Raw genomic sequence first — 12,594 nt, forward strand, 5'->3', positions numbered from 1 at the left:
GTGGTTTTTGGGGAATGAAACAAAATGTCCTGCCTTTGAGGAAAGGCTATCAAATTACTTCTATCGACAAAATAAACAAAAAAGTCTGAACTAGTAAGTGCATGCGTTAGACCAGGGGGAACGACGACATCTCTCCCCCCCCCCTTCGCTAATGATCTTACTGGTCCGGCCTGCGTGACATCAAAGTAGACAATATGTGGCCCCCTAGCTAGTTTGACACCCCTGGTTAAATATGAACAGAAATCCCCCTGAATTTGTCACGCTCAGGAAAAATAGGAAGCAGGCGCAGGGTTCTCAGGTAGGTAAGAGAGTCTTTATTTACTCAGCCAAGGTCCTCCAGACAAAGTCTAAGGCGGGCTATGAAATTATCCTAGGTCACACTTCTTCCGATAAAATAAACCAGGAAGAAGTTTAGCTATAGAACTATCAAAAACAAAAATGCTTTTAAATTTTATCAAAATAACAAAACGCACTCTATTGAGGGAGGCAACGTCTCAAAAACAAAATCACTCCTTCCGGAGGAAAAACTAAGAACTATGAAAGATTAACGTTGGATCTAACCTAGGTATACAAAACTTTAGCAAAACCAAAAAACAACCTGCGTGGAGGTGAAGGCACTGGGCCGATCGAAGATCCTGAATGATAACAAAAAGGAACCTGTGACGTGGCAGAACGAGGTAGAACTCATGGGTAATGACGAAACACACTGGCACAGGACAAAGGGAGACGCAGACTATTAATACACATGGAGGGGGAGTGGGGAACAGGTGGACACAATCAGGAATCAGGGAAGACAATCAGACTGGTGACACATGAGGAAGGGCAAGTGACCTGAAACGAGAGGAGTTGTTATTTCAAAATAAAACCGTAAATGACAAGACAAAATGCCCAACAGAGTAAAACAACAGACAATTTCAGCCAGCTCAGAAACTCACAAAAGTGCTTCAATTGGTGGTCCAATTATTTTTTCTCTTTTACAACTATTTCACTTTTAAATGACACCATGTGCTTTGGGTCAGAGGTCGAGCGGGCAGTCTTTGACGGATGAGTAGGTATACTTGATGTGTGGCCGGCACAAACTATAAATGCACTACAAGTCCATTTACCATTTTCCATCTACTTTTGCACCTGTAGGTCTTTGTGGTAATGGAGTTATGTGTGAAAGGAGACCTCCTGAAGCATATCGATGTAGAGGGGGCCCTACCTGAAGATTCAGGCTGTAGGCTTTTCACGCAGCTCTGCAATGCGGTCCAATATCTTCACAACAGTGACGTGGCTCACAGAGACCTGAAATGTGAAAACACGCTGCTGGACACGCATTTTAACCTCAAAGTGTGTGACTTTGGGTTCAGTAAGAGGATTACTTACGCCGGTGGGCATATGATACTGAGTAAAACCTTCTGTGGCACCTCGTCGTATGCAGCACCTGAGATTCTGAGAAGTTCACCGTACAACCCCAAAGTGTCTGACGTGTGGAGCATGGGTGTCATGCTGTTCATGATGCTCTTTGCTGTAATGCCCTTTGATTCCAGCAGCATTAAGAAGATGTTGAAAATTCAAATTCAGCATGACATCAGCTTCCCCGGCATCAGGTCCGTTTCATCTGACGCAAAGGACCTCATCCACAGGATCCTGCACCCTGTTGCGGAGGACAGAATTACAATCGGCAACATTTTGAAGAGTTCCTGGATTTTGCGGGACATGAAGTTGGAGGACGAGGAGGTGGCCACCACATCAAACGCCAGCCCTGAGAAGGAAGAAACTCCAAAGGAAAAGGGAACAGAGGAAGATAAACTTTCAAAAGCCATCAAAGAACCGGTGGACGAACCGTCACCTGCTGACAAAACTTGAAATAAATACATGAATTAACAACATGCATTTTTGTGAAATTATCCTGTTGTTATGCTTTTTGTTTGTTCTTATCACTATGGGTTGATGTTTCGGCTGAAAAGTATGCTGGTTTTTACAGTGACTTTTTGTATGTTGACATAAATTAGATGATATATTTTTCACGTACTACGACAAATTAAACGAACTTTGAATAAATACTATATCATGACCTTTTATTCCTTTTTTGATTCACCATAACTTAGACAATAACACTTTTTGACATATAGCACGTGTGGTCAGCTCAGCTGCCGAGGGGAGCGCGGCGCCGCTGAGAGGCGTTCTGACGGATTGTCTCCCCCCCCTTTGAGCAGCTGGCAGAAAGCAAAGAAGTAGTAGGCTTACCTTGTACTGGTAACTGTTAGGCCTCTTATTTCAGAAACAATGAACCCTGACTGCTTTGTTCACAGCAAACATGAAAAAAAAGAAAATATTAAGCCATGGTTTAACTGCACTATAGGGATGATTTTATTTCGTACCGCCCTGTTTGGCAATGTTGTTTTAAAGTAAAATAAAATATTTGCATAAAGCAAGCCAATCCACTTTTCCATGTTTATACGAGCATTAAAATGAAGGAAAAAAAATGGGGAAAAAAAGAATGAAGGGACACAGATAACAAATTTGTGATTGATTGTGATTAATTTTGAGTTAACAGACATAAATGTGATTAATCATGATTAAACATTTGGGCTCATGAAAGAGGCAGTCAGAACTGTTTCTTCAAAGGAAGGGATCTACCGGCACTGCATTGATGAACGTTTTGGTCCCGAGGTTACAAGGAGAAGAAAACAGGGTTTCTGTACGGTAACCTTATGTCTATGTTATGGTTGGCAGCGAGTAAGACACTTTCCTGTGCTGAAGAGAAGGCCAGCCCCCGTTCAGCCTTCTCTTCAGCACGCCAAAGTGCTACTTAACTGATGCTTTTAAAGGGACAGAAACAATTGACCCTATTAGGCCAATTAGACCTCATGGCAGCACCAATTAGCAGCTGTTTACTACGTGATGGTCTTGTTAGCAACTGAACATGTTCTAACAAAAGATGTATATGTTCAGCGGTTACGTCTGTTTGAGGACAATACTTTAACGTATTGTCTGTATCCGCAGAGTGCAGCTTGTTTATTGTCCATCATTGTGCATTAAAACTAACGATGTTTTAATTAAATGACACGAGGAGACCGTCCTCGAGACTCTAAACCGGCAGCAGAACTTCTGGTGCTCAATATTATATACCATTTCTAATTTTAAATGAAACAAAAGCTTGATAATAGTAAAATATTTAAGTCAAAAACTAAATTAAAGCGTATTAGCGAGACCAGCTGACGTGGTGACGTCATCAAGTCAGCTGCTGTTCCAATTGCGGAAACGACCGTTCTCCGTTCTCCCGAAACCTGCGAGCCGGGACTCCCGAGTCCGTTCTCGCCGTCCCAGGTCGAGAGAGGGCCACAGTCTGCGTCGCCCCTGGTCCTGTGCCAGTGTGTCTTGTCATGTGCACCCTGCGCACCAGCCCCACGCCAAGAATCTAGTCCGGTGGAGATGGTCCTGTCATTTTTTTGATCCTGCTATATTTCCTCGCTACGAGTGATTTTGAGTTTTGGCCTTTTTGTGAAGAGTAAAAGAATTGTCAGCTGAACCCTCACTCTGCGTCCGAGTCCTCCTCCTCAGCCGCCACCTGCCTGACACATTACAACTGTTCAAAGTTTTCCCAAAGCACAAATTATAAACCTATGTCAACTAGGGCTGGGCGATATAGACCAAAAGTCATAACGCAGTATATTTTGGCTGGATATCGATATACGGTATATATCCCGATATTTTCTCCACATTAAAGGGAAGAAAACCTGAACGCAAATGTCAAAGCAAAGTTAAAGCCAAATATGACGTGTCATTAGTCGTTTAATTGAAACCAGCTATTTCAGTAAGGAGTTGCAAAATCAAATAAATAAAAATGAATAAATAATAAATTAAACAATAAACAAATGCTCAGCCGTTCAAATAATAATATGTAAACATAAATAGTGTATAACAGGAGTATTTTTTGAAAACAAAGCTCCATAAGGTGCACATATAAATAAAAAAATCCTGTTTTCATCTCCCAGTCTTGAATGAAGTGAACTGGCTGGAGCTTGTTTGGGTGGTTTCTGCAGCGCGCAGTTTCACACACTCTTCGTATAGCAGTTTGTGCCGTTGTTTTAGGTAATAGGCCTGTGATCGATTGAGAACAAAAATATCTCACCTGTCTCTCTGTGAAGAGTGCTGGCCATCGTTCAACCATGTTGTGTACAGCAAGCTCCTTTTTTATTGATTGGTCCATCATTTGTGAGATGAGCTGACAAAGGAAAGCGGTTTCCACCCACGTTCCCTCGGTCCTTTTGAGTGTGCCATGTTGCTAGTGGCACAGGCACTCCTCATGAAGGCACCGTAGTGGTGATATTAGGGTGTGGCACCCATGTTTTAAGCGGTAATGCTTCAGTAAGTAGCCCCTTTTCAGCACAAAATGTGCAGTACTTACACGTCCACTGCATAGGGAGTTCTTTTGTCGTCTTAAAAATCTGAACGGAAAGAAAGGTTTTTAGCATCAAGGCCAGCAAAATAGAAAGAAAAAAACACTAACGTGCAGTATCAGATTTGAAATACCAGAGCTATAGAAATACAAAAATGTATCTAATAGTCAAGCTTTTAATCTTTGAACTTCAAGACATGAACAGCTACCAAATGAACGCTGCAGTACAAAAGGTAAATGACAACAAAAAAAAAACAATTTAACACAACCAAAGCTCTCCACAACTCACAAACATCTTGAGTTCAGTAAAAACTCTATCACAGGCCTACTACCCACAAAGACAGTGTTATAATGTACAGATTATAGACAACACGACCTAAAAGAATAACTTAGGCCACTGAGTATGCCGGCAAATACTTTCCCTATGATAGACTGGGTGTTAAGATCTTTTCAGATAAGGAGACACTTTTGTCTGTACCTGTGGGCTCTCACTGCGTCCCTCGTGTAATCAGGCAAGCACTGCACGACTACACATAGTAACATTAGAGTTAATATTAGCGTTGAGTGAGCAGGGTGGAATAAGATAACATTAAGTTAGTTGACTGTGGAGATATCCCCAGTCACACACCGGTCTTTGACAAGCACAGACTGTTATTGTTGGTGGCTAAATTGAGCTCAATTAGCATGGTTACCGAAATTGGCAGCCTAGCTTAAACTAAAATGATGCATCATTGTGAGTCAGTCCTCCGGCAGCGGGTGCGCTCGTGCATGTGACCGTTACACTAACGTTTCTCCTCAACTTTGACCTGACAGTCTTTAATGTTCCCTATTTACAACACTGATGAAGAAATATATAACAAATAATAAAGCATTGACCAAGCTTCACCCAACATTACGACCCACGTTTTTTATAATATAGTTGAGCTAGCGTTAGCCGACATCACTGCACACATCACGAGGCTACTAGCAAGCACGAAACACATGGCGCTTACTTACAGAGAGAAAACGGTCTAAACAAGGGTTAAATATGACTCACCAAATGAGTGTGCCAAGCACAAGAATGCTGATAAACGCGAGAGCCGTTGCACCGTCAGGTGAAGAGAGGACGGATTTGCGCAGGTCGTAAAAAAAAAAAAAGCGGGCGAAGTTTTCAAAACCCTAACAAAGCAAAAGTACTAATACCACTCCGTGAAACTACTCTGTTACAAGTACATGTCCTGCAGTGAAAATTTTAATTAAGTAAGTAACATATGACCACAAAAAAATACTTGAAATATTAAAAGTAAAAAGTAGCATAATCAATAGAAGAAAATGGCTCTTATTACATATGCAGTGATGTAAAACATGTTTCCCTCTGAAATGTAGTGGAGTAAAAGTAGAAAGTAATATGAAAAAAACTCAAGTACTTAAAATACTTAGTACTTAAGTGCAGTATTTGGTAAATGTACTTAGCTACATTCCAGCACAGAAACAAATGACAATTATCAAAAACGTACTTTTTCTAAGTGAATCCAGTTCAAGCAGACTGAGCTGGTGAGATTTTCCAACCACAAATTACAAGTAACTTAATAAAAGCGAGTGTTAAGAGCATTTTAATCAAACTGATTTAAGTCAATTTACTATTTTTAATTAAATACCATGTTTGCATTTACAGTGCACTGTTTGGTCAACTTCCAAAACCACGTCTTCAGTGAGCTCAGCCATGTCCTCCATCACTTTATCCAGCAGGAAGTGAAGAGTGTCTTTCTCTAAATTGTTTGCTGACACACACATACATAAAAGACATGTAGGAGGACAGAAATGTAGAAATGAATATATGATACAGACCCATAAATAAATTAATGAAGAAATGTAGGAGAACTGAAATGTTGAAATAAAAATATATGGTATGTATTTGTTTATGACCTGTTTGATTATCAACTTTTATTTAGTAATGGTTACATTCATTTACTTATTTTTATATTATATTTATTTCAGCATTTTTTTATTGAGACGGATTTATTTATCTACACATTTATACGTTCATTCCTGTATTTATGTACGCATATGTGTGCATTTCTATATTTATTAATTTATTTATACCTTTGTCAGGTCCTTTTTTGTCAGGGCCCTGGTATCCAAAAACAACAGTTCACGGATGACATCATGCATTCTAGTCATGTGATTCTAGTCATGTGATTCTAATCATCTGATTCTAGTCATCTAATAGAATGCATGACATCACAGATGTGTCATACTTGTCAGTGATCTTGGTCAGACATCAGTTTGGTTTAGAGGTTACTTTAACACAGACATCAGTTTGATTTAGAGGTTACTTTAACTCAGACATCAGTTTGGTTTAGAGGTTACTTTAACTCAGACATCAGTTTGATTTAGAGGTTACTTTAACTCAGACATCAGTTTGATTTAGAGGTTACTTTAACTCAGACATCAGTTTGTTTCAGAGTTAACTTTAACTCAGACATCAGTTTAGTTTAGACATGTCTTCAGTGACAATGGAGAGCCCACTGTCCCGGAAACAACAGAGAAAAGCAAGGAAAATGATGTCAGTCCAGCAAAAGCTGATAAAGCTGGAAGGAATTTCTGAGGAGGTCGAACCCGCGCTTAATTCTTCCCAAAGTTCACAGGAGGAGCAAGTAAGATGTGGACAGGACAGCAAGGTGAGACCCCAAACTGAGCAGATGAATGGAGAAGAACAGACCCTTCAAAATGACCTAGAGGCTGAAAGCCCAATTGAGAGGACTCAAACACAGAAAGAAGACAGAGCGGAGACAGATGTGATCAAAGCTGCCCTGAAAACCGAGGCTGAAGCCACTTCCTCTGCCAAAAACATCAGCAACCAGGAGCAGATATCTCAGGACCAGCTGATGGATTCTAACATTAAGCTTAAGACTGCTCTAGAAAAGGCTGAACAGGACTTGAGGACCGGTCATCTCCAGTGGCAAAATGAGAAGGTTTCCCTCAAAGAACGGTGGCAAAAAGATTGTGACCACTTTTACTCCCAGGTGCAATGCATTGGTGCCTTCAGAGCACAGGAGCAGGAAACCGTGAAACAGAACATGCAATTGGCCCAGGTTGCCCTGGCCAAACAGAAAGCAGAGACAGATAGGATGGCAGCAGCCCTGAAAACATTACAGGTGGAGACGGATATCAACAATAAGACCGACGCTGCCCCTGATAAGACTGAGCAGGACCTGAAGAAGGCTTATACGCTGTGGCAAGAGGAGAAGTTATCCCTCATAGCCAAATATGAAGAAACCTCCCGCCACAATGAAAGCCTGATGAAAACAAAGCTGTATGAAGCTCACCAAGAAAAGAAGGGATGTGAAAAACAGCTGGAATATGAACGTTGTCAATGGGAAGCGGAAAAGGCTGCCCTGCAGAAGGCCACTTTGGAGAAAGATGCCTCCTTGGTGGTTGACCTTGAATGTGAGAAGAAGAAGAACAAGGACCTCCTGGCTGCTGTGAAGAAGGCTGAGCAGCAGGCAGAGAGTCGTGCTATCGAGTGGCAACAGGAGAAGTCTTCCCTCACAGCCAAGCTGGAGAGAGCCCGCAAGGAACTCGATGATGCCAGGCTGAGCAACACCACTTTCCTTCAAAAAACGGAGAAGGAGGCTATGGTCTCATTAAAAAACATTTCCGAGATCCGAAACCAGCTTCTGCTACAGAGAGAGAAGAACATCAAGATCACGAGTGACCTAAAAAACACGGAGGACCAGTTGGAAAAGGAGCGTCTCCACGTTCAGAAACTGTGTTCACAGCTGGAAACATCCAAGGGCCACAGTTTTGCCAAGATGGAGACAATGGAGAAAGACCACAAAACTCTCATAGCCACACTGCAAAAGAAATCTGAAGATGGGCTAGAGAGCGAACGTCTCTCATGGCAGCAGGAAAAGTCTTCCCTCCTTCAGGAAAAAGAACAACTCCAGCAGACTCTGAAGGAGAAGGAGGAGGAGCAGCAGAAGACAGAAGCCTCCTTAAAGTCTGAGCTAGAAGTCCTTCAAACCAGAGTCAGCAAGAAGGAGAGGAAAAGGTGGTACCACCGTTTTTCATGCAAGAGGGCTGAGACTTAAATCTACACCGGAGAAGCAAAGTCATTTTTACTTTTAAGGTGTTGGACTGAAACAGCTCCTCAACGATATGAAAAGAATGTACACCCAAGAAAAAAAGAAGAAAAAGAAGAAAAGAAAAAAATATATATAAATGTAATAAATATAATAATAAATATAAATGTATATAAATGTAATAAATATAATAATAAATATATATATATATATATATATATATATATATATATATATATATATATATATATATATATAACACACACACATAAACAAATACATTTATACATAAACAATAACAACAATATCCTTTCTGAGGAACCATCACCTTATCGTGGTGGAGAGGTTTGTGTGTCCCTATGAACCTGAGGGCTGTTGTCTGGAGCCTTGTGCTCCTGGTAGGTCACCCATGGCAATGTGGTCTCAGGCGAGGGGCCAGACTAAGAATGGTTCAAAGACTCAATGAAAAAGCGCAAAAAGGAAGGAGCTACCCGGCCCGAAAGAAGCCCAGGGCCCCCATTTAGGGCCGGGCCCAGATAGAGGGCCCGACAGTGGCGGAGCCCGGCTGGGCATAGCCCAAATGAGTGACGCATGCCTTATTTTTAACTGTTTTCAATTTAAAGAATGTACAATTTCTGGGGGTTTTCGAATGCTAAACGCTTAGTGCATGTGTATGTCTCTTTCAAAACACTCCCTTCCTCCCCCCTCCCCCCTCCCATGAAAACGGAGTCCGATTTCATGGGAGGGGGGGGCACTTTTGGTCTTCACCCTCCTCCTTTGACTTGCCAGGCAAGCTGGCGCTCTATCCCACGTGGGTCTGGCTCGATTCCATAGAAAGGCGGGACTTAGAAAATCGGCCGGCAAACGGGTGAGATACGAAAAAACTGCATCTCAGCCGTGAAGTGGCAGTGAGGCCTCCAATAAAGCCCCTCTAGTAAAACCTGTACATATATACTGTCCACACACTAGGCTAACATAAAAGAGACTTCCAGGCTTCTTCCAATGCACGGTCCGGGGGCCCCTATCGGGCCCTTTTTCCTCCTGGGTCGGATGTAGCGTCCGGTGGACTTTTGTTCACCTTCCAATACATTTTTTGGACTTTACACTGGCCGACCCTTTAACTATTTTTTAGTTAAACACAGTGTGTATAATGCCAGCAGACATGTGTGTGTCTAATCAAATGAGGGCTTCAAAGTGGGTGAGACCTTTTCTCTTTGGGTGAAGCATTCTTTTGTGGCTGCCAAGCTGCATGGGACAATGCCCCAAAGCTATGAGACAAAAGTTACTTTTTAATTGTTGATGAAATATATTCATTAAAAAATGTTTTTGTGTGCATGAGTATGTAAATAAGTATATTTGATAGTTTAAATACTTCATTTGTTGTTATTTCTTTACTAAAACTGGGTTTTTTGGTTATTTGTGCAGTCAGGTCATTGAACACAGTCAATATCTTTGTTGTACCAACTACTGATATTGAATGGGAATGGAAACAGGAACATTTAATGGACGAAAGGTTTCAACATCAAGCTGTTAGGGCTGATCCCTCTGATAGTGAGGACAGTGACAACGAGGACATTGAGCTTGAAAGGAGTCAGAAAGATTGGATCCCTGCAACATGTTTGCCAGACAGGAGAACAATGTGTGTCATTCATTAATTCATTCATAATCATTCATTTTGAATATGACATTCAAATTTGTACTTTCTTAGGATAACGCATGTCTGATGACAGCGACAGTGAGTCTGTGGATCAAGATGAGGATGAAGACATAATAGAGGTTGAACACCCTCCAATACATTCTGTGGTGGCCCGGGCATAACATTTCTAATGATATCATGTCCCCCCTTCAGTATTTTAAGACATTCTTCAAGTTATTGTAGGCCAGTCTAATGTATATGCCATACAATGTGACACAAACGAGCCCTTTAACAGGCCCAAGCCCTTTTATTTTGTATGTGGATTTTGTAAATACAGTGTTGGTCACATCATTTCTTTGTTTAATATTTTTGTATTTATGTTTGGATCCAGGTTGAGAGTTCAAAAATTAAAAAAAGACTAATTTAATGTCATTATTACTGACTACTGACAATTCATTAGAGGACCCATCATCTGCCCATTTTAAAGCAAGTTGATAGTTCCTTGGGGTCTTAATGAAATGTCTGTAACATGCTAAACTAACTAAACTAAACATAATTCAAAACAATGATGTAGTCGCTTTTTTGGCGAGAAGAATGGACGAATATTTCCATGGATGCGCAAAGCTGGTTGAGACAAACCCAAATACTTGCAGCTGTAAATGCACCAAAAGGGGTTCTTCCAATTATTGAATACTTTTCTTGTTATTGTCACAATAAAAAGTATTTTGCACCTTCAAAGTGCAATGCATGCTTTTCTGATAAAATGGGAAAGAGTCTATTTGAATTCCTGTTTGAAAAAGTGGGGGGTCTTACTTATGCAAGGCACTATATATAAAACTTCTTTTATTTGCAACTATCTTAAGAATGACTCCGGACTTAATCAACCTTAAATTTGACTTGCAGATTTCACCACATCATTATTGATTTAGATTTACAACTGGGTATTCACATACTCCCCTGTCTGAGTGTGCCTGGAGGAAAGCAACTGTAGGCAGATGTAGGGGATTAATTGGAGTACACCAACTCTCAGTGTGGACACTTGACCTGACAAGTGTTACCCTTCCTGCCCTAATTTAATCCCCTCCATGAACCCAAGCAAGGCTTAATGCTTTCTGCACATTGACAAGGGAGGACAGGTGAAGGTGAGGAAGGAATGTGGAGAGAGATGGCAAAGAGGACGTGGGAGAGAACGTGCAGAGGGAGGAAATGTAAGAGCGTGCAATATGACAGAAGTTTCCTACAGTCGTCTGAATGTCATTTATAAAATGAGAATAAATGCCTTACGATGTTTTTCTCAGCAGCAGTGAGTCCAAACTGAAGACTTGGGGAAGTAGCACAGCCCCTGACCTTGACAGAGAGGAACCGCTCACAGCGGGAGGTTGTCAGGGAGGAAAAGCCAGCGTGGGTCAGGAATGGGTTCCAGGCAGACAGAAGTCTGGAAAGAAATCAGGCCCCATCTTTTCTAAATCAGCTGCAAACGGAGAAATAAAAGAAGCCTTCAGACATGGAGGAGGAACCGGAACTTTTGAGAAATTGTTTTGCATTGTTTGGAATAAATCACTGACATTATTCACGCATTGCCCATCACTCTTTTTATCTTCACACTGCTGTTTGACCCCTGCACCTCAATCGAGAAACGTAACACTTCTTATTTCATGTTCTTAACAAACGACTTGCTGGAATGTCCTGCTGCCACAAAGTTGAAACCGATTAAACCATTCGTATCGATTTAAACTCTGCAAAACTATATTAACACATCTCAATAACATAGTGTTAGAGTAACCTAATGTTTAGCATAGAGAGAAACCAATAAAATAGTGTGGAAATCCTTTCCATGATATTTTAATTAATGCCAACGAGTCATTTTGTTGAGTGTATGCCACCTTCTACACTTTGTATTTCTTTCAAAGAAAGCACTGTGCATGTGTGTAATTATTTATTTTTCCTGCACTTCCTCATTTTGGAATACAAATTTTCCTAATATTTATCTTACAAACGCTGCTCTAATTCTGTAAAATTAGCTTTAAGTCCAGTTATTCCACTATCACATACTTACATCCCATAAACAATCAAATATGATTATTATTCAAATAAATGACAGTATCTTCCATGTAACATAACACTAAATGGCCTAGTGGTCGGGGGAAAAGAAAGATGGTTTCTGTTCATGGTTTCTGTTCTTTGGCGCTGAGTCCGGTGTCATAACACGTGTGGGGCTGAAAGTAGACCCCCCCCCCCCCCCCCCGACCGGGCAGTAATCCCACCTTATAAATCACTGTCACTCTAGGGCAAGACGGGCTGTCCGTCATCCACGACGCCCACCAGGTGGGAAGAGCTGCTTCGAACGGCTCCACATCTGCTGGCGTCATGTGGTTGTGTTGCTGTGTGGCTAGTCGCCATCCATGACATTTATGGTTGTACTCGAGGAATAAATTCAAGCATCTGGTGTAATGAAAAGAAAAAGGGCACTAAGAGCTTTTAAATAAAAGGAGCAGCATGATAAATGA

General features: G+C 41.2%; 1 protein-coding gene across 1 annotated transcript; it reads left to right on the forward strand.

Moving 5' to 3' along the window:
* The first annotated feature begins 915 nt into the window (after positions 1–915).
* LOC119194805 (testis-specific serine/threonine-protein kinase 2) lies at positions 916–2,026 on the forward strand. The gene is made up of 2 exons (XM_062562028.1): positions 916–1,048; positions 1,135–2,026. Exon 2 carries the CDS (start codon positions 1,147–1,149, stop codon positions 1,849–1,851), a length of 705 nt encoding a protein of 234 aa, XP_062418012.1. The 5' UTR covers positions 916–1,048; positions 1,135–1,146; the 3' UTR covers positions 1,852–2,026.
* The last annotated feature ends 10,568 nt before the right edge of the window (positions 2,027–12,594 follow it).

This window comes from Pungitius pungitius, chromosome 4 (genome assembly GCF_949316345.1).
Source record: "Pungitius pungitius chromosome 4, fPunPun2.1, whole genome shotgun sequence".
In the NCBI taxonomy this organism is placed as follows: domain Eukaryota; kingdom Metazoa; phylum Chordata; class Actinopteri; order Perciformes; family Gasterosteidae; genus Pungitius; species Pungitius pungitius.